The sequence below is a fragment of the Sus scrofa genome, chromosome 5 (genome assembly GCF_000003025.6).
Source record: "Sus scrofa isolate TJ Tabasco breed Duroc chromosome 5, Sscrofa11.1, whole genome shotgun sequence".
NCBI classification, from domain to species: Eukaryota; Metazoa; Chordata; class Mammalia; order Artiodactyla; family Suidae; genus Sus; species Sus scrofa.
In genome coordinates this window covers 42,506,322-42,529,124 of record NC_010447.5, presented here as the reverse complement: position 1 = coordinate 42,529,124, position 22,803 = coordinate 42,506,322, and the positions used below count along the sequence as shown (strand labels likewise).

The window sequence follows — 22,803 nt, the reverse complement described above, 5'->3', positions numbered from 1 at the left end:
AGGGCATATGAACGTTCCCAGGCTAGGGGTCGAATGGGGGCCACAGCTGCTGGCATACACCAAAGCAAGCCACGTCTGCAACCAATATCACAGCTCAAGGCAACACCGGACCCTTACCAAATCAGCAAGGCCAGAGATGGAGCCCAAGTTCTCATGGATCCTAGTCGGGTTTTTTAACTGCTGAGCCACAAAGGGAACTCCCCAACCATGAAGTTTTAAAAATAGTATCTGTCCGTACTTTTCATACCTTTATATACTTTTATATATGCATAAAAAACATATATATATATATATATATTTTGGTCTTTTTGCCTTTTCTAGGGCTGCTCCCGCAGCATATGGAGGTTCCCAGGCTAGAGGTCTAATCAGAGCTGTAGCTGCCGGCCTATGCCAGAGTCACAGCAACGCAGGATCCAAGCTGCGACTGTGACCTACACCACAGCTCACAGCAACGCCAGATCCTTAACCCACTGAACAAGGCCAGGGATTGAACCTGCAACCTCATGGTTCCTAGTCAGATTCGTTAACCACTGTGCCATGATAGGAACTCCCTATAGTGTTGTTTCTATACTTATAAAATGTAGTATATTGTTTCCTACCATGACTAAACTTGTTTCTTTTCTTTTTTCTTTTGGTCATGCTCATGGCATGCAGAAGTTCCTAAGTCAGGGACTGAATCCATGCCACAGCAGTGCCCTAAGCCATGGCAGTGACAACACTGGATCCTTAACCACTAGGCCACTATGGAACTCCTAAAATTTTCCATTTTATATGACTAGGCTTTAGCTGCAGATTCATGATCATTTTGTCTTCTAGTGGAATATTCCTTTTACCCTTAAGTAATGTCTCTATCTATACTGATGTTTTTCACTTTAGAATCTATTCGGTCTGGCTTTATTATTGCTCCACCATTTTTCTTTGGCTTCTTTTGCTAAAATGTTTACAAGATTCATCTGCATTGTTGCAGATAGCTATAGTTTGTTCAGGTTCATCTTCACTGCTGCATAATATTCCATGGTTCCAACAATTACTTTATTCTCCTGCTGATGTACAGTGTGGTGCTTAATAATTTTTTTTTTTTACTATTATGAGTATTGATATGAGTTGAGTATTCTTGGACGTTTCTTTTAGTACACATGTGCTGGTGTTTCAGTAGAGTATATATCTTCAGTGGAACTATTGACTCGTAGGACATGTATATGTTTAGCTTAATACCAGTTTTCCAAAGTAAAAATCCTACCATCAGTCAATGAGAACTCCTGGAATCCATGTCTTTTCCAACATTGGCATTGTCAGTCTTTTTAATTCTTTTTTTTTGTCTATTTGCCTCTTCTAGGGCCGCTCCCATGGCTAGGGGTTGAATCAGAGCTGCAGCCGTCAGCCAACACCAGAGCCACAGCAACGCAGGATCTAAGCCGCATCTTCAACCTACACCACAGCTCATGGCGACACCAGATCCTTAACCCACTGAGCAAGGGCAGGGATTGAACCCGCAACCCATGGTTCCTAGTCAGATTCGTTAACCACTGCGCCATGACAGGAACTCCAGTCTTTTTAATTTTTGCCAGTTTAGTAAGCACATAGTAACAATGCATGGGGGTTTTAAACTGCAATTTCTGATTATTAATTAATTTGAGCACATTTTTATTCCTTTATTGTACATTCAGTCTCTTGGAGTTTTTTTCAAATATCATGTTCAGTTTTATTTTGGGTTGACTCTTTTACTTAGTTGTGTACAGGAATTCCTCTTCTATTGCAGACATGAGCCTTTTATTGGTTATATATGTTGCAAATATATTCTTCCATTTTGTGCATTGCCTTTTCATTCTCTTAATAATATTCTCTGTTGGGTACTAATGCATTCTGATCTATCAGTGTTTTCTTTATGGCAAGTATTTTTTTTGTGTCATGTTTATGAACTCTTCCACTGTACTATGTTCGTGAAGATATTCTCCTATGCTCTCTTCTATTTCATTCTTTTCATGGTTGAGTGATACACTACTGTATAAATATACTACACTTTATCTAGTCATCTGTCGAATGACATTTAGGTTGCTTCTATGTCTTGGCTATCGTAAACAGTGCTGCTGTAAACACTGGGAAGCATATATCTTTTTGAATTAGAGTTTTTGTATTTTTTGGATACATACCTAGGAGTGATATTGCATGATCATGTGACAGTTCTATTTTTAGTTTTTTAAGGAACCTCAATACTGTTCTCCATAGTGGCTGTACCAAGTCACATTCCCATCAACAATACAGAAAGGTTCCTTTTTCTCCACATCCTTTCTTGCATTTATTATTTGTAGACTTTTTGATGATGGCTATTCTGATCTGTGTGAGGTGATAGCTCATTGCAGTTTTGATTTGCATTTCTCTAAGAATTAGCAATGGTGAACATCTTTTCATGTGACATTTGACTATCTCTTATGCTTTCTTCCAAAAAAAATTCACTAAATGTATTTACTTTTTACTTTTTGACTTAAAAATCCTCCTGTAATTGATTTTTGCAATTGTCAAGAACTGTGCAGTCTCAGAGTTTACCCTACTTACTAGTTTATAAGCTAGCTTTATTCCCATTTTATCAATGCTGGAAGAAGACATGAAATTCCTGGGTCAGAGAAAAAGGACCTTATTACTCATAACAAGAGCAGGAGCCAGAGCTTCATGTTTCTGTTGGTTTTCCATGCCCTTCAAGTCCTACAGTATAATGTAGATGGGCCCAGACAGAGAACTGCCCATGCAGTGGGTTGTGTTATAGGAGAGGAGAACTGAACTTGGGGGATTCACCATTTTTATAGCAAACTGAAGTAAGCCTGCTCTTTTTGGAAGGAGAAAATACTTCATTCCTCAAGGGTGTTTGCTACAAACACAATGAGAAACAGCAGAGGTAATCAAGGCCTTGCATTTTTGGCATACCCAGCAAGAATGTACAGGTCCATGTCATTCCGTATTCCAACAATCCACCCCAACACATTCCTGGTGCATTCAAATATTCATGTAAGCATGCCACTCTGTCAGCTACTTTAATTAATGTGACCAACAGAGGTTAAAGCTAAATCTGTTAAATTTGTCCCTTAAAGCATTTAATTGAAGCTGCAACCAATAGTACTCTAAGTAGCAGGATAAGGCCAAGCTGCAAAAATGACCTCAAAAGTGGCCCCACAATACCAGACTCAGCTAACTGAAAAAGTATGGAGTGTGGGAAGGGGACCAGTAGGTCTTATTTTAAACGGACAGGATGTAGTCAAAATCCAGTTTATCATCCATTATGAAACAGGCAAGGAATTTTTTTAATTTTTTTGTCTTTTTGCCATTTCTTGGGCCGCTCCCGCGGCATATGGGAGGTTCCCAGGCTAGGGGTCTAATCGGAGCTGTAGCTGCCAGCCTACGCCAGAGCCACAGCAACGAGGGATCCGAGCCGTGTCTGCAACCTACACCACAGCTCACAGCAACGCCAGATCATTAACCCACTGAGCAAGGGCAGGGACCGAACCTGCAACCTCATGGTTCCTAGTCGGATTCGTTAACCACTGCGCCACGACGGGAACTCCCAGGCAAGGAGATATAAGTTGCTATTTCAACGACACATTTTTCTTTCTTAGGGCTTCTAATTAAAAAAAACAAAAACAAAAACATTATTTATCTGTATTCTTCCCTTAGGGATAATTGTTCCTTTGCTTTTGAATATTTCCAATATATTTGTTTTAAAATCTTTCAAACTGTTCTATGTCTGCAGTTCCTAAAGTGTCAATACTATTTTCTGTTGTCTTTTTCATGCTATTTTTTCCCTTAGAAACTTTGTAAATTTTGACTGTTAATGCTTTTTTTGCTCAAGTAGTTTTGCATGAGAGTCTTCTGTTCTTTGTGTTGTAAAGATATTCTCATAGTAAAGGGTTTTCTTTCTTTGCTAAAGGACCCTGTCTTCATCTGGTTGAACTGTAATAACAAACTACAGAATGGGTAGCTTATAAACAACAAAAAACTAACTTTTATAGTTCTGAATGCTGGAAATCCAAGATCAAAGTACCAGGATGGTTGGGTAAGGGCTCCCTTCCTGGTTCCACAGCTGGTACCTTCTCTATGTGTTCTCCATGGTGGAAGGGGCTAGGGATTTCTCTGAAGCTTCTTTTGTAAAGGCACTAATCCAATTCATGAGGTTCCACCCTTATGATTTCAATACCTCCGAAAGACCCCAGCTTCTAATAACATTACCTTTAGGGTTAGGATTGCAACATATGAATTTTGGAGGTACAAAAACATTTAGGGAGTTCCTGTAGTGGCGCAGTGGTAACGAACCTGACTAGTATCCATGAGGATTCGGGTTTGATCCCTGGCCTCACTCAGTGGATTAAGGATCTGGTGTTGCTGTGAGCTGTGGTGTAGGTAGCAGATATGGCTCAGATCTGGCACTGCTGTAGCTGTGGTATAGGCTGGCAGCTATAGCTCTGATTTGACCCTTAGCCTGGGAACCTCCATATGACACCAAGTGTGGCCCAAAAAAGATGACAAAAAATAAAAAACAAATAAAATTCAGACCATAGCAGACCCCATTAGTATTCACAAATTCTAAAGCTCAGTTAATGATATTTTTTCATATTGAGGATTCTGTAACATATTCGTAGAGAAAATTCAAACTGTACACCTATTCATAATAAAGGCATGAGATACTAGTTTTTAAACAGGTCCTGATGCAGAGTTTAATCCCTGGCCTCACTCAGTGGGTTAAGGATCCAGTATTTACATGAGCTGCAGTATAGGTCGCAGATGTGGCTTGGATCCAGTGTTACCATGGCTGTGGTATAAGTCAGCAGCTGCAGCTCGGATTTGATCCCTAGCCCAGTAACTTTCATGTGCCACAGGTTTGGTGGTAAGAATTAAAAAAAAAAAAAAAAAGACTCAAAATCCAGGGATTCTATTTTTGGCTGGAACTTTACATCCTTGCCACTGATTTGGGCTGCCCTTAAGAAGAATTTGACCTCTAGGTCACAGAGTTAGGTGACTCTGTAGCAGAGGTAGATTCTGAAGGAGCTGAGTAATGGAATTTATCTGCTGACCCTCCACCCTACAGGTGGGCAGAAAGTCCTTCCCTGAAGGGTGATCTGGGTGGCACATCTTCATGGATATCGCTCCCAATTTCCAATACTATGTATTATTTAGGTGTTTAAACATTTTAAGTAATTCGTACTCAATGGACTGCAAGGAATAGGAAGGGAAACAAGTTTATACTCTCCCAGCTCTCATTCTCCTCACTCTGTTATGATATTGAAATGAGACACTCTACCATCAATAGAAATTCATGTTGTTTATTCTAAAAGTCAAAAGCTTAACTAAAAAAATAATTTGGGGAGTAACTGCTTTATTAAAATATAACTGATATTGGAGTTCCCATTGTGGCGCAGCAGATACGAATCTGACTAGTATCCATGAGGATGCGGGTTCGATCCCTGACCTCGTTTGGTGGGATCCGGTGTTGCCATGAGCACGGGTCTAGGGCACGGCTTGGATCCCACATTGCTGTGACTGTGGTGTAGGCCAACAGCTATAGCTCTGATTTGACACCTAGCCTGGGAACATCAACAGGCTGTGGGCGCAGCCTTAAAAAGCAAAATAAATAAATAAATAAAATAAAAAAATATATATATACATACACACATATATATCTATATATCTGACATAACAGTGGTTTTTAGTGAATCCACAGATTTGTGCATCCATCATCACTATCCAATCCTAGAAGATTATAATACACTAAAAAGAAATCTTGTACCCATTATCTGCCAATCCCCCTCATCTTCCACAGCCTAGGGAACTAACCGAAGCTCCAGAGAAAGCCCTAGCCCCTTCCACTATGTGAGGACACACAGAGACAGGGTGCTGCTGTCTCTCTAGATTAGCCTATTCTGCACATTTCTTTCTTTTTTTTTTTTCTTTTGTCTTTTTGTTGTTGTTGTTGTTGCTATTTCTTGGGCCGCTCCTGCGGCATATGGCGGTTCCCTGGCTAGGGGTCGAATCGGAGCTGTAGCCACCGGCCTACGCCAGAGCCACAGCAACGCGGGATCCGAGCCACGTCTGCAACCTACACCACAGCTCACGGCAATGCCGGATCGTTAACCCACTGAGCAAGGGCAGGGACCGAACCCACAACCTCATGGTTCCTAGTCGGATTCGTTAACCACTGCGCCACAACGGGAACTCCATATTCTGCACATTTCATGTAAATGGAATCATAAACTTCGTGGTCTTTTATTACTGGCTTCCTTCACTTAGCATAACATTTTCAAGTTCATCCATGTTGCAACATGTATCAACACCTCATTTGTTTTTACTGCCAAATAATATTCCATTACATGGTATACCACCTTTTGTTTATGCATGCATCAGTTTATGAACATTCAGGTTGTTTCTACTTTTCCTTTTTTTTTGTCTTTTTTGTCTTTTTAGGGCTGCACATGAGGCATAAAGAAGTTCCCAGGCTAGGGGTTGAATTGGAGCTGCAGCTGCCAGATTACACCACAGCTCACAGCAATGCCAGATCCTTAACCCACTGAGTGAGGCCAGGGATTGAACCCGCGTCCTCATGGATACTAGATAGGTTCGTTACCATTGAGACACAACAGGAACTCCCAGGGTTGTTCCTACTTTTTTTTGGCTCTTATGAATAATGCTGCTATAAACACTTGTGCATGAGTTTTTGGGTGGACATATATTTTCATAGTCAATAACTACGTAATATCTTTGTGTGGTGACATATAGTAACTAGACTTATCATTACTTATCCTGACTTATTGAAACTGGACTTGTGGTAACCAGAGGCAGGGGGAATTGGATGAAGCAGTCAAAAGGTAAAAACTTCCAGCTATAAGATAAATAAGAAATAGGCACATAATGTACAACATGTTAAATGTAATCAACACTGCTATGTAATACACATGAAAGTTGTTAAGAGAATAATTCCTAAGCGTTCTCATCATAAGGAAAAAACTTATTTTCTTTCTTTCTTTTTTTTTTGGCCTTGCCCACAGCATGGGGATGTTCTTGGGCTAGGAAATGGAATCAGTGCCACAGCAGTAACCCGAGCCACAGCAGTGACAAGACTGGATCCTTAACCAACAGGCCACCAGAGAACTCCAAAAAAACTTCTCTTCTATTTCTTTAATTTTGTATCTGTGTAAGATGATGGATGTTCACTAAATTTATTGTGTATACAAGTCATTATCCTGTACATGTTAAAATTACACCTTCCTACCTACAACTAACCTTCCTACCTACAACTGAGTGCAGCAGAACACCTGATAACATCACCAAAAGACATTCAAGCTGCAAACCAGGAAAGCCGATCAGTTTGAAACTGCCATCCTCATTCCACCATCTAAAAATTCAAGCTAAAGTCCAAAAATTTTCTCAACTGGCTGCTCTCTTGACTCAAAAACTGCATTTATAATTTGTTCCATTAATCTTTGTCTTTGTTTCCATGGAAATGCTTCTTATTAAATACCTGATTGCTCACACCATAAAAGCTTACTTAGATGGAAGCTTACCTATAATACCACTTCTATAAAATAAGACCTCCTCATGTTTGTCCCCTCCTAAGTAATCAGGACATAGTTTAGTACTGTAAGGCACTAACACAATATCGAAAGGCTTATTCCCACCAGGTTCAAAAACCTTTCTGTGATCTGCTTCCAAAAGAATACAACGTGCCCCATATATTGGAACCTAGAGACTTGGTTTATTGGAAAAGACCAACAAAAGACTGCACTTAGACCTCACTAGGAGAGACTTCATCCTCTACAAAAATCTCTACATTTACAGCAAAAATCTGTAAATTCTTCAGCCAGAGTTACATCAGACAATTGCATATTTTAAACACACTAACCACCCAAGATGGAAGTGCATGTACTGGTAAAAAAATGCTGTTTCTATATTAATGCATCAAAAAGACCTTTTTTTTTTTTTTTTGCCATTTCTTGGGCCGCTCCCACAGCACATGGAGGTTCCCAGGCTAGGGGTCGAATCGGAGCTGTAGCTACTGGCCTACACCAGAGCCACAGCAACGCAGGATCTGAGCCGCGTCTGCAACCTACACCACAGCTCACAGCAATGCTGGATCGTTAATCCACTGAGCAAGGGCAGGGATCGAACCCTCAACCTCATGGTCTCTAGTCGGATTCGTTAACCACTGCGCCACGACGGGAACTCCCTCAAAAAGATCTTAAAGATAGATGCCAATCTTTAATCAAATAGGCAATGCTTCTTTGTTTGATTATGTACTTAGCTATATCATGGCTCCTGGGATTTCTGCTCTGGGGAATTTTTCAATCCTTGGCTATTATTCTCAGAGTCATCACATTGTTACCAATAGTGGGGTTCAGCTGCTTGCCACTATAAAGCCAATAAAAAGGCAAGATTAGTGGAAAGGAAAGTTTGCTTTATTTCAGATGCCAGCAACCAATGGGGGGAGGATGGACTCCTGTCCAAAGGCTGACTCCTCCCACTGACAACCAGCTCTTATAAGTGGAGAGATGGGGCTCTACGCAGAAACAGCATAGTCAGCTCTGACAGTCATTTTGAAATTGGTCATGTGGTGGTCTGACCAGCATCATCTTGATTATCTTTAGTACAGTTAATCTTCAGTTCCAGATCAGTTTGTTCCCATTTCCTTGAGGCCTGCCTGCTCTTGGAACTGTGTCAGCTTATGGCATGGCTATATTCTGGTCACCAGGTATTTAACTTCTTCCACCTGATAGAGGTTTCATTACTATAAGACAGCTCACAGGATATGACAGAATATTATCTATAGCCCCTGAGAAGGTCCTTGACTTTGCTTAATGACAAAACTATTATTACGTGGCCTCATTTGACTGTTTCCCTTCGCTCACTTCTCTGATTAAACTTATTCTTTGACTAAAGTTTTTCCACAGAAAAACTAAGTCCTGCTCCATTTCAATATTAACCTCCCTAGTAACCTCTTAAAGAGGTTGTTTTTTTTTTGGCCTCATCTGTGGCATATGGAAGTTCCCAGACCAGGGGCAAGTCACAGCTGCAGCTATGGCACCAGTCGCAGCAACAGCAGATCCAAACCATATCTGCAACCTACACCACAGCTTGTGGCAATGCCAGATCCAGGCATCGAACCAGCATCCTCATAGAGACGACGTTGGGTCCTTAACCTGCTGAACTATAATAGAAACTCCCTCTCAAGAGTTTTAAATGTCTTTAAATTGAGCAGCCACTCACATAGCAAATGAAATCCATCAGGATAAGACAGCTAAAAGAACTCAGTGATCCCACTGCCACTGCCTAGGGTGATTACGAAACTATCAGTAACAGCAGTTACCTGACCGTTCACCTCCATGACTACATCAAATGAGGTAGTGAGAGTAACACTATATTGGTTTACAGTATCAGCTTGCTAAGACAATGACCAGAAGTCGGGGATTTATTAAATAAAATAAAATGGAGACCAGGCTTGAAAATTCCCCAAACTGACCAAGCCAGTTAGGCCATGTAATCAAAACTGAACCTAGATTATTTCATGAACGTAAGTGAAATTTAGGTTATTTCTTATAAATGCCTCTGATAATCAACTTAAATAGTCTTCTTAAAATATCTGCATAAAATAAGCACTTTTAACCAATCCCCTGCCATCTGTAAACTCCCACTGCAATGACCATTGCAAAGGTTAAACAACCTTAACGTGCTCACCTCATAAATCACTGGGTAACTACATGTCTCTGTGCTTCTGGTTTCTCCGCCAATAAAATATATCAAGGAAAGCTCTCTTAATTTTAATACTAGGCAGCCTTCTAAACTTTTAATATGTTAAATTTAATCCTCACTACAATGTCATGAGATAGGTATACTAATATTGTAGGTCAAGAACTTGGGCACAGAGAGATGAAATTACTTTCCATGGTTACACAGCTGGTGAACAGCAGAGCCAGGAACTGAACCCAGCAAGCGCAATCGAGAATTTGAGCGCTACAAAAAGGGAATCAATATTTATCCCCATTATAGTAACTGGGTGGAACTTTGCTGAAGGCTTCTGAGTACCCCATCTAATGTTTTGTTTTATCAAGGCTTTCAGCTCCCATCAGACAGGCCACTGCCAGGAACTCCCTGAGTGTGGAGCTGTCAAAGCTGAGTTCGGACACCTATAAAGGACAGACAGGCAAGCTCGCTAGGCAACCCTTTTGGCCTGACCTTCCTCAGTGAGGAGAGCACAAGTCTGGGATCCAGGAGTGGAAACACCTGCGGGGCCTTCTCAGCGGTCAGAGGCGGGAAGGGGGCGGGGAAGGAGAGCCGCGCGGGGCGGCGGGTGGTGCCGCGGCGGGGCGAAGGGAGGCGGGCCGGGGCCAACTCACAGGTCCAGGAGCTGACTGACCCGCTCCGGGGAGGGCATCGTAGCGGCCCTCGGGAACCTCTTCCACGGTTCCGGGGCCGCCGAAATCCAGCCAGAGACAGTCTGTCAACTCCCGCCCCCCGCGTGATGCGTGGCGGCCCCGCCTCTTCCGGTAGCGCGGCGCGGGCGCGCTCGCGCTGCAGGGGCAAAGCCGAGCCCCGCCCAAGGGGCGGAGCCTTGCGCGCGGCGCCCAAGGGGCGGAGCCTTGCGCGCGGCGCCCAAGGGGCGGAGCCTTGCGCGCGGCGCCCAAGGGGCGGAGCCTTGCGCGCGGCGCCCAAGGGGCGGAGCCTTGCGCGCGGCGCCCAAGGGGCGGAGCCTTGCGCGCGGCGCCCAAGGGGCGGAGCCTTGCGCGCGGCGCCCAAGGGGCGGAGCCTTGCGCGCGGCGCCCAAGGGGCGGAGCCTTGCGCGCGGCGCCCAAGGGGCGGAGCCTTGCGCGCGGCGCCCAAGGGGCGGAGCCTTGCGCGCGGCGCCCAAGGGGCGGAGCCTTGCGCGCGGCGCCCAAGGGGCGGAGCCTTGCGCGCGGCGCCCAAGGGGCGGAGCCTTGCGCGCGGCGCCCAAGGGGCGGAGCCTTGCGCGCGGCGCCCAAGGGGCGGAGCCTTGCGCGCGGCGCCCAAGGGGCGGAGCCTTGCGCGCGGCGCCCAAGGGGCGGAGCCTTGCGCGCGGCGCCCAAGGGGCGGAGCCTTGCGCGCGGCGCCCAAGGGGCGGAGCCTTGCGCGCGGCGCCCAAGGGGCGGAGCCTTGCGCGCGGCGCCCAAGGGGCGGAGCCTTGCGCGCGGCGCCCAAGGGGCGGAGCCTTGCGCGCGGCGCCCTAGCGGAGGCCGTATAAAATCGAGGGGAACCTAACCCTTCGGTAAGCGCTGTGGCGGTTATTGTTCTGTTGACGGTGTCCCCAACTCTGGTGGGTTCCAGAGTGGGCCAGGAGGGCGCGCAGCCTAGCCCAGTATCCTCCGAGCCGCGCGAGGTCACTGCTTTTACGTCCGATGCTGGGCCGTGCCTTTGGCGGGGTATGTCGGTGACCGCTGGGATACAGACTCCGTGACCGTCAGAGAGGTTTAGAGGATCTGAGAGTGACTGCCATTTACCTAGCACTTTCTCTAAAGCGCATACTGAGCTACGTGTTTTCCATAATTAACCACATTCATTTAATCCTGTAAAGTCGGAATTTTTTAGCATTTTTTTTACAGATGAGTGGCACTACATATGTACAAAATGCTCAGTAAGAATTTCATCCTGGCGGGGGTAGAAGAAGAGTTTGTGTTCCAATCAGAAAGGACTCCAAAGAAGGAGCCCTCTGGAAGTTCTCAGGTGGTCCAGTGATTAGGATTGGTTGTTCTCATGCTGTTACCTGGGTTCAATTCCTGGTTGGGGAATTGAGATGCTGCTTCAAGCCTGCCTAGTACGGCCAAGGCGGGGTGAGGAAGAGGCCCTCTTTCCCAGGTGGAGTTCTCTCTCCTTGGTTGAGCTGCAGAGTACTTGCTGCTTTTTGGTGCTTTTTCGTCTCTCTTCCCTTTGTAAACTTTTGATTGAAAGTTGCAACCCAATCTTTCTCATCTCTTCAGGATGCTGCTCATTCAGTCAGCACACACCAGGGTAGGGTGTGTGCTGAAAAAGGGTAGGGGTTATGCTCAGTGCTGAGGGTTCAATGGTGAACACTTGAACCAGACAAGTAAAAGAACAATCAGAATAACTAAAATGTGCTAAAATGGAGTTACTTCTCTGGGGAACACTCACATGAGGGTGGGGGAGGAGGTTACAGAAAAGGTACAGAAAAGAAAGGTAGTCTGTTAGGGACTGTAGATTATTCACAATGGGTACAGTGGGAGTGGTGATGTTACTGGAGTCTGCCCAGTGCACAGTGAGGTCAAATAATACTGAAGTCTGAGTTTGGAGTGGAGGAAAGTTTATTGCAGGGCAGTGAGAGGAGACAGGAGGCTCAAGCCCAAGAGAAACTTGAACTCCCCAAAGGCTTTCAGCAAAGCCTTTTAAAGGCAAGGTGAGGGGTGTGGTTATTTGTTGCAAACTTCTTGGGATTAGATCCTTTGTTCTAGCTGCTGTCAGATAGGTCAGGTCACAATGTTCCTGTAAACTGCCAACAAAACAAATGTTATTCTCTATTGTGCAACTTTTTATCTCCATGCAAATGGACTCTTAAAGGTCAGAGCCTTGGGAATAGACTGTCCTGTATATTTCGGGCTATAGGCAACATCCTTCTACAAAAGATGCACAGCCAGCATGACTAAGCACAGACAACAAAGCACAAAGTTTACAGTAAAAAGGAACAGCTCTAATATGGAGTCAGATTTTTTTTTTTTTTTTTTGTCTTTTTGCTATTTTTGGGGCTGCTCCCATATGGAGGTTCCCAGGCTAGGGGTCAAATCGGAGCTGTAGCTGCCAGCCTACGCCAGAGCCACAGCAATGCAGGATCTGAGCCGTGTCTGCAACCTACACCACAGCTCACGGCAAAGCCGGATCATCAACCCACTGAGCAAGGGCAGGGACCGAACCTGTAACCTCATGGTTCCTAGTCGGATTGGTTAACCACTGCACCAGGATGGGAACTCCCTGGAGTTAGATTTGTTACACAAAGAGTTCAGAATAGCTGCAGTGGCGAGAGTGATGAGAGGCGAGTATAGAGCAGCAGATGGCACGCTTTCTATAAAGAGCCATAGAGTAAATATTTTAAGTTTTGTGGAACATCCCTGTTGAGCCGAACTAGGGTCTGCTTACCCTACCTGAGGCTAAGCCAATCTACTGACACTGGGTTGTGGTGAGGGAAAGTACAGGGCACCAAGCAAGGAGAACAGCCAGCTGTTGCTCAAAAGATTGGAATTCCCCATGGCTTTCAGACGAGTTTTTATATGCAACCTAGGGATGAGGGTAGCAGGGTGCATGATCAGCTCATGGATTTTTTTTTTTTCTGATTGGTTGATGGTGAGGTAATAGAGTGATGTTTGGGGAATCTTAATCACCAGCCTTCTGGTTCTATCCAGAAGGGGCTATGTGCTTCTGGTCAGTGTGCATTCAACATTCTCTACCGGGAAGGAGTCTTAGTTTCTGCAGAACAGTTCGAAGATATGCATCAGATTATCTGTATCCCTTCAGGAGGAACTAACATCCTGTGGCTGGTCATTAACTATTTGAATCTGCTCTTTCAAAATCTTGGAAGGCCAAGCAAAAAGCAGGGGACATGGAGGGGCTTATTATGTCCAGATGGACTCTGCAGGGTCCTGCTTTGTTTCAGTCTCCACTTTTCTTTGATACTCCCCAGTCCCGAGGGGAACAGGGGTGAGACAAGAAAGGGAATAAAGTTTTGAATAAGAGAGGTTAATCATAAATTTGGCAGGGGAACTTGGTTTAAGTGTCACACTGGCTTGGCCACAGCTACTCAACTTTTACCTCAAAAGCAGCCACACAGGCAAATTGGGAGTGGGGGTTGTGTTCCAATAAAACTTTATTTATGGATACTGAAGTTTCAATTTCATATACTTTTCAGTGTCATGAAGTATCATTCATCTTCTGATTTTTTTCAACCACTTAAAAATATGGTTGAAAAGTCTTGCAAACTGTTCAAAAACAGGCAGTTGGCAGGGTTTGGGTATCTGTTGTGGGTTGGTTTCTGATCTAGAAAGCTAAAATGGGACATGATGGTCTGTGTTACGTTAAACAACCTAGGATTTGTCTGAAGCACTTTGTGCAGAGTCAGGACAATAACAGAACATGCATAAGAAGGATGAATTTTAAAAAGATCCCTTGGATGGTAAATGATTTGTTGAGGTGACAAGTGGAGGCTTAGAGACCAGATAGGAGTCTTTTGATAAAAGCCTAAACTAAAGTAATAGCAGCAGACAAGATGGACAGATTCAAGAGGTAATGGAGGTAGAACCAGTAGGATTTCGAGAAGGTTTGGAGTGAGGGTGGAGAAAAGAGAAGAGTTAAGGCTAATTTGTAGGCTTTGGGTTTGGAGAAGTTGGTGGCATATAGTGGTGCCATTAAATTAATGAGCTATGAGGATTAGAGGCGTTTTTTGAAGAGAGGAGAAGATTACATTTTGGACATACGAATTTAATCTTTTTCTTACTTAAGGTCACACTTGCCGCATATGGAAGTTCCCGGGCTAGGAGTTGAATCGGAGCTGTATCTGCTGGCCTTCTCCCCATCCACAGCAATGCCAGATCTGAGCCACATCTGCAAACAGTGCTGCAGCTTGTGGCAATGCCGGAGCCTTAACCCACTGAGCGAGGCCAAAGACTGAACCCACATCTTCATGGATACTAGTCAGGTTCTTAACCCACTGGGCCACAGTAGGAACTCCTGGACATAAGAATTTTCAAGTGGCTGTGGAAAATACAAACTTAGAGCTATAGATCTGGAAGTTATGCTGGTTTGCTTTTAAAGTAGAGGTTGAGGAGTTCCCATCGTGGCGCAGTGGTTAATGAATCCTACTAGGTACCGTGAGGTTTCGGGTTCGGTCCCTGCCCTTGCTCAGTGGGTTAAGGATCCGGCGTTGCCGTGAGCTGTGGTGTAGGTTGCAGACGCAGCTCGGATCCCGTGTTGCTGTGGCTCTGGCGTAGGCCGGTGGCTACAGCTCCGATTCGACCCCTAGCCTGGGGACCTCCATATGCCGCGGGAGCGGCCCAAGAAATAGCAACAACAACAACAACAACAAAAAGACAAAAGACAAAAAAAAAAAAAAAAAAAAAAAAAGTAGAGGTTGAATAGCAATGATGGTATGTGTATTTATTTGTCTTTTTTTTCAGGGCCACACCTGCAGCATATGGAGATTCCCAGGCTAGGGTCCAATCTGAGCTATGCCTGCTGGCCTAGGCCACAGCCACAGCAACGCAGGATCCGAGCCACGTCTGTGACCTACACCACAGCTCACGGCAACGCCAGATCCTTGATCCACTGAGCAAGGCCAGGGATTGAACCTGCATCCTCACGGTTGCTAGTCAGGTTCATTAACCGCTGAGCCACGACAGGAACTCTGTGTATTTACTTATGAATTCAGTAATTTTGAGGAAGAATCCTCTGCTGTTTAGGGAGTCATTTAGACCTTGGAAGACCTTGACAGATCAGATGAGGGCAAGACTTCATGGTCTTTTCCATCTGCTGAGTGCTCCCTAGCTTGAATGCTACTCAGCTGTCCCTCTAGGTGTTCCCATTGATTATTTGATTCTTCAAGACTAGAAAAATGCAGGTCACTGCATTTTTATGAGGTATTCAGCTTTGGATGCGTGCATTCTTCTAGATTCTAGTCAAAGGAAGATATTACTGCTGCTTTTTGTTCTTTTAAGAAAATGTCAGTTATATAAAAAGATCACATTGCCCTAGTTGTTTGTAGCCAGATTTTAAAGGTCAAGATGTACACAACCCTAATAATATCACAATTCTTAGAAGTATTTTCACAATGATTTGCTACAGATTTTAGGACCTGAAATATTTAAAGACTAGCCTCTCAGGGAGTTCCTTTTGTGGCTCAGTGGTAGTGAACCCAACTAGGATCCATGAGGGCTCAGGTTCTATCCCTGGCCTTTCTCAGTGGGTTAAGGATCCAGAGTTACCATGAGCTGCAGCACAGGTTGCAGACACGGCTCAGATCCTGCTTTGTTTTGCTGTGGCCGGCAGCTGCAGCTCTGATTCGACCCCTAGCCTGGGAACTTCCATATACTACGCATATGGCCCTAAAAAACAAAAACCAAACAATCAAAACAAAACAAAGTAGGCTTTCAGATGCTTAGCATAAGTATATCAAGAACTGGAGTCTCTTGCCACTGAATCAGATAGGTCTGTGGTTACCATAACATACTCATCTCATTCCTCCCTTATTTTATAGCATTAATGTGATTTGGGGACTGACCTCACCTGCAAAAGTTGGTCTAGATGAATGCTAATCAGATTACTGTAGTGATTGGTTCAAAGGTTAGCAGGCCTAGATTAATCAAGAAATCACAGTATTTCCTCAGCCACAAAGATGGATTCAAGAAGGGGCATGTGTTGGAGTTCCCGTCGTGGCTCAGTGGAAACGAATCCAGCTATGAACCATGAAGTTTCAGGTTCGTTCCCTGGCCTCACTCAGTGGGTTAAGGATCCAGTGTTGACATGAGCTGTGGTGTAGGTCGTAGACGTGGCTTGGATCCTGAGATGCTGTGGCTCTGGCGTAGGCTGGCAGCAACAGCTTCGATTAGACCCCTAGCCCAGGAATCTCCATATGCCACGGGTGCAGCCCTCAAAGACAAAAAAAAAAAAAAAAAAAAGAATGGGCATGTGACTTATTGGGGCCAAAAGGAAGCAGGAAACATTTTTCAAAAGATTTCTGGGAAAGAATTTTCCTCAAAGGTATTACAATGTTTATGAGGCAACACTCTGTTGTCTCAGAGTGTTGAATGAAGTTAAACAGCAAAACAGAGTAAGAAAATCACAGGAGAACAGCCAGAGTCCTAACTGAACCACGCTTGAACACCACCCCTCCCTACTGTCAAATGACAAAAATAAACAATTTAGCAATGCGTTTGATGTCCTTTATTTAAGGGAAAACAATCTGTGGAGTGCCTCTGAAGGAGTGGAGCACTCTTCCCAAGGGATGTTTGGGTAGGGCTGTGTTTTACAAAGTGTCTGCAGCAGCAATGAGGAAACAAGGTATGACTGACTAGGAGGTCAGTAATTTCCATATAATATTAACAGATCAATCAAGGAATAAGGAAATAAATTTGGCTTACGTTGACTTGCATATCTGAGAATAAGGAAATCATTACAAATTCTTGGCAGTTGGTGATAGGCTGGTTGGATATACTGTGCTTCTGGTGAAGTATAAAGCATTGATAGGAATGTGAAAATATCTAAGTTTGTGTTTGCTGATTAGCATATCTGAGCAGGAGCAACTCAATCTTGGGCCTAGAGATTTATTTTGACACTACTTTCTGTTACATAATTCAGTTAATCTTGGCTGTTAGTAAAATTACTAGATTTGAGTGTTCTGTTTCTTGCTGCCCCAGACAACCTAACAGTTGCATATTCATAGTAGGAGTCACCAGCATAAAGATGGAAATTAAAGGTATAGGAATAGGAGTTCCCGTTGCAGCTCAGTGGTTAATGAATCCAACTAGGAACCATGAGCTTGCGGGTTTGATCCTTGGCCTTGCTCAGTGGGTTAAGGATCTGGTGTTGCTGTGAGCTGTGGTGTAGGTCACCGACGAGGCTCAGATCCTGCGTTGCTGTGGCTCTGATGTAGACTGGCGGCTACAGCTCCAATTAGACCCCTAGCCTGGGAACCTCCATATGCTGTGGGAGCGGCCCTAGAAAAGGCAAAAAGAAAAAAAAAGAAAAAAGCTATAAGAATAGATGAGCTCACCCAAAAGGTGTATATAAAGTACATATTTCTCCAGCAGGTCCTTGGAGAGGTAGCTGAGGAATAGCAATTGGCTGGTAATTGACTGAGAAGGGGCAGCCAAAGAGAAAGAGGAAAAACCTAGGGTGCTACCGAAAAGAAACATGATCAAAATTGTCACATGCTGCAGAGAGGTCAAGTAAGATAACACTTGAAAGTGATTTAGCAACAAGGAAAGGTCACTGAGATGGTGGTGGAGGATATAGCCTGATTGTAACAACAGGAATGAATGGGAAGTGAGGGAATAAACACATAAGTGGCCCAACTCTCACAATAAATGCTTGTACAAATGAATTGCTGCTTCTGTTTAGACTCATGCTGAAAAAAAAAAAAGTAGATTGTATAAGACTCTCATATAGCTCTACTTCAAAGAAGGTAAAGTGAGACAATTCAAAAACATTATTTATGAACCTAATTATCTTAGAAGTTTATGGACCTACTTACCAGATGTCAAACATAGTAAATAACTTACATAGTCATCAAATAAGAATGAAGTATCGTGCTGTTTTTTGGATGAAGGTGAGAGCTTTCCCAAATAAAAGCTTGTGTCAGACTCCAAAGACAATGTTCTTTCTACTTTGTTTGGATACTCAGAAGAGAGCTTTCTGGTGCATCCAGAACCAACGATATAAAAGTGATTAAGAATTTCAAGATGAGACTTCCCATTGTGGCTCAGCAGGTTTAGAACTTGACTAGTATCCATGAGGATGCGGGTTTGGTCCCTGGCCTTGCTCAGTGGGTTAAGGATCTGGTATTGCCTCAAGCCATGGTATAGGTCACAGATGTGGCTCAGATCTGGTGTGGCTGTGGCTGTGGCTCCGATTTGACCCCTACCCTGGTAACTTGAGTATGCCACAGGTGTGGCCCTAAAAATAAAAAAATTTTTTTTTGAAAGAATTTCAAGATGGTGGTAGCAGAGCAGTAAACTGGGGTGGGGCCTGTGCAGCCACACAAGTGTCCAGCCCATGAAGCTGACTCAGGGTGTATCTAACGGCAAAACTTCCCATGAATATCAGTTTCAACTACTGACTATTCAGAAACTCAAAATTGAGAGACAAATGTGAATATAGGAAAGCATTTTTACTATCATTGCAAGGGAACCAGGTTCATCAAATAGAATAAGAGGAATTTGTAGCTCAGATGATATGGCAGATATTTATATTTCACATCTGGCAATTCAAATTGGAAAGAACACGATGTTCCTGTCTTTTGGTAAGGAAAACAGGATGTTCTTGTTTTTGTGGCTTATCTTGGGAGGCAAAGCTTATAGGATTTCCCGTTAGTCAAGGCTTTTAGAAGGTTCCTGGTATTCATGATTTATCTTGGAATGCAAGATTATTAGGAATGGAAGTCTTTTCTGGTGCATGGTCAGTGAGTTTGTGAACAGGGCTAGGCAAAGGGCAAGATGTCATTTTCCTTTTCTCACCTCTTTGCTTGTGCTGTCCACTTTACTGTAGTTTCCTCTAGTTCAAAACCTTCATTTCCTTCCCTAGATGCCACATAAAGAAAACTTTATTATTGTTTGTTCCTCTTGGGTAGGTTATATAAGAATAACAAACAATATTACTTTCTTTAAATCATACTATTCTTTCCTAGTGTGTATGTAAAAATATAAAGTGTATATATATAATTATTAAGTATATCTCTCATGCAAGTGGATCTTGGGTCAATAATAATATATACGTACACAAGTACACCACAATAAATTGTTCAAATCGGAGTTCCCATTGTGGCTCAATGGAAATGAATCTCACTAGTATCTATGAGAAAGCAGGTTCAATCCCTGGCCTCTCTCAATGGGTCAAGTATCTGGCATTGCCGTGAGCTGTGGTGTAGGTTGCAGACAGGGCTTGGATCTGGTGTTGCTGTGGCTGTGGCATAGGTCAATGGCTACAGCTCCAATTCAACCCCTAGCCTGAGAACCTCCATATGCCATGAGCATGGCCCTAAAAAGATAAATAAATAAATAAATAAACAATAGTTCAAATTATCTTTACATGCCATATATCAAAATGTAAGATTAGGCTATGAATTAGATTTTTCATTCTTAAGCCATACTACTGATAATTTCGATTCAAAACAGCAATTACTCTTCTAATATCAATTTTCAATTCAGTGTAACATATATGTCATCATCTATTACTAAGTATAAATCATTTTAGTTGGCTGTTGTTAAAGTGACCAGACTGCACCCAAAATGGAGTGATTTACGCTAAGCCCCATGCCCCAGGTCTGCAAAGCAGAGCTTGATGAAGGTGTTTTGTTTTTTGGTTTTTTTTGGTTTTTTTTGGTTGCCCTGTGGCATATGGAGTTCCCAGGCCAAGGATCAGAGCTGAGCTGCAGTCCCGACTATGCTCCAACTGTGGCAACAAGAGATACTTAACCCAAGGTGCCAGGCCGGAGATCAAACCTGCGTCCAAGCACTCCAGAGACACTGCTGATCCAATTGTGCCACAGTGGGAATTCCTTGACTAAGTTTATATTCTGCTCTTCCAGAAAAAGAAGACATAGGCCAACCCATCAATGCTTGCCTGCTTAGTACAGGTTAATTGACCTGTCTCCAAGATTCCTCTTTGCTCTGTATAAGGGAAGTAACCCTGCTTTAACCAATCAGCAAATGCCCAGTGTAACTTCCTTATTCCTCTTTGCTTTGGTCTGTAAACATTTCTTGCTCTGTATGGCTTTTGGGAGCTCCTTTCTATCTGCTAGATTAGATGCTGCCCCATTCATGAACTGCTGAATAAAAGCCTCCGTGGGTGTTCCCTTATGGCTCAGCAGGTTAAAAATCTGGCATTGTCACTGCTGTGGCTCAGGTTGCTGTTATGGTGTGGGTTCAATCCCTGGCCCTGGAACTTTTCATGTGCTGCTATCTAGGCCAAGAGAAAAGGAAGAAAAAAAAAAAAAAGCCTACTTGATCAGTAAATTGTCCCTGGAAAATTTTCTTTTAATTGTATTAATGACAATAGTGAATGTTTATTGAATTGTTAGAATAATGCCTTGCATACAGTGTTTTACAAGTTCTAACTCATATATTCTCAAAGTGATCCTGATTAGTTGGTATTGTTACCATTATCACCCATTTTCCAGATGAGGCCAAAGACATTAAGAAACATGACCAGATTGGAGTTCCTGTCGTGGCTCAGTGGTTAACGAATCTGACTAGGAACCACGAGGTTGTGGGTTCGATACCTGGCCTTGCTCAGTGGGTTAAGGATCTGGTGGTGTTGCCATGAGCTGTGGTGTAGGTTGCAGACACGGCTCAGATCCCGAGTTGCTGTGGCTTTGGCGTAGGCCGGTGGCTACAGCTTGGATTAGACCCTTAGCCTGGGAACCTCCATATGCCATGGGAGCAGCCCTAGAAAAGATAAAAAAAAAAAAAAAAAGAAAAGAAAAGAAAGAAACATGACCAAATCCACATGGCTTGTCAGTGGTAAAGCTGGGAATTGAGGCCAAACAATCAAAATATAGAGCTGGGTTCTTAAGCATGTAGGAGCTACATACAAAAGAATAAGACTGGACTATTTCCTCATACCATATACAAAATAACTCCAGATGGGTTAAGACTTAAATATAAGACCTGAAACTATAAAAACCCTAGAAGAAAACATAGGCAATATGCTCCCTGACATTGGTCTAAGCAATAATTGGGGGGAGAAGGAAATATGCCTCCTCAGGCAAGGGAAACCAAAGCAAAAATAAATGGGACTACATCAAATTAAAAAGCTTTTACCCAGTGAAGGAAACTATTAACAAAATGAAAAGGCCATCTACTGAGTGTAAAGATATTTGCAAATGATATATCTGATAAAGGGTTAATGTAAAAAATACACAAATATATAACTCAACATCAAAACAAAACAAAAAATAATAACCCAACCTGACTAAAAAATTGGCAGAGGGGAATTCCTGTCATGGCGCAGCAGAAACGAATCTGACTAGGAACCATGAGGTTGCAGGTTCGATCCCTGGCCTCTACCAATGAGTTAAGGATCCAGTGTTGCTGTGGGCTCTGGTGTAGGTTGCAGACATGGTTCAGATCTGGTGTGGCCAGCAGATCAAAGGCCAGCAACTACAGCTCCGATTTGACCCCTGGCCTGGGAACCTCCATATGCCTTGGGTGTGGCCCTAAAAAGACACCCAAAAAAAAAAAAAAAATGGGCAGAGGACCTGAATAGATATTTTTCCAAAGAAGACACACAGATGGCCAGCAGGCACATGAAAAAATGCTCCACATTACTAATCAGGGAAATGCAAATCAAATCTACAATGAGATAACACCTCATACCTGTCAGAATGGTTATTATCAAACAGACAAATAACAAGTGTTGGTGAGGAGGTTGAGAAAAGGGAACCCTTGTGCTTTGTTGGTAGGAATGTAAATTGGTGTAGCCATTATGGAAATAGTATGGAGATTTGGCAAAAAATAAAAAATAGGGGAGTTCATATGGCTTGTTTCTGTGGCATTGCAGATTTGATCCCCCGTCTGGCATAGTGGGTAAGGATCTGGCACTGCTGCAGCTGTGGCATAAATCACAGCTCAAACTTGGATTCAGTCCCTGGCCCACGAACTTCCATATGCCACTGGGCACCTGAAAAACAAAAACAAAAACATAACCACCATATTATCCCTCAGTCCCACCCCTGGGTATATATATGGACAAAACTTTCATTCAAAAAGATACATGCAGCCCTATGTTCATTACAACACTATTCACAATAACCAAAACATGGAAAAAACCCAAATGTCCATCAACAGATGAATGGAGTAAGAAGATGTGGTACATATACACAATGGAATACTACTCAGCCACGAAAGAGAACAAAATAATGCCATTTGCAGCAACATGGATGGAACTAGAGATTCTCATACTAAATGAAGTAAGTCAGAAAGAAACAAATACCATATGATATCACTTATATGTGGTATTTAAAATATGGCACAGATTAACCTATCTACAAAGCAGAAAAAGACTCACAGACATGGAGAGCAGACTTGTGGTTGCCAAGGGGAGGTG

At 43.4% G+C, this 22,803-nt stretch overlaps 1 protein-coding gene across 5 annotated transcripts in view; it reads right to left on the bottom strand.

The window, feature by feature from the left end:
* Nucleotides 1–10,559, bottom strand: part of AMN1 (antagonist of mitotic exit network 1 homolog) — a 49,381-nt gene extending 38,822 nt beyond the window's left edge. For 2 of the 5 annotated variants that reach the window (XM_021092084.1, XM_021092087.1), the window contains exon 1: nucleotides 10,368–10,518. In XM_021092084.1, coding sequence (XP_020947743.1) covers nucleotides 10,368–10,405 — 38 coding nt within the window. In that variant the 5' untranslated portion in view covers nucleotides 10,406–10,518. Of the gene's footprint in view, nucleotides 1–9,708; nucleotides 9,753–10,206 lie in introns of all 5 variants that reach the window. The other 3 variants (XM_021092085.1, XM_021092088.1, XM_021092086.1) reach the window with 3 other exon arrangements.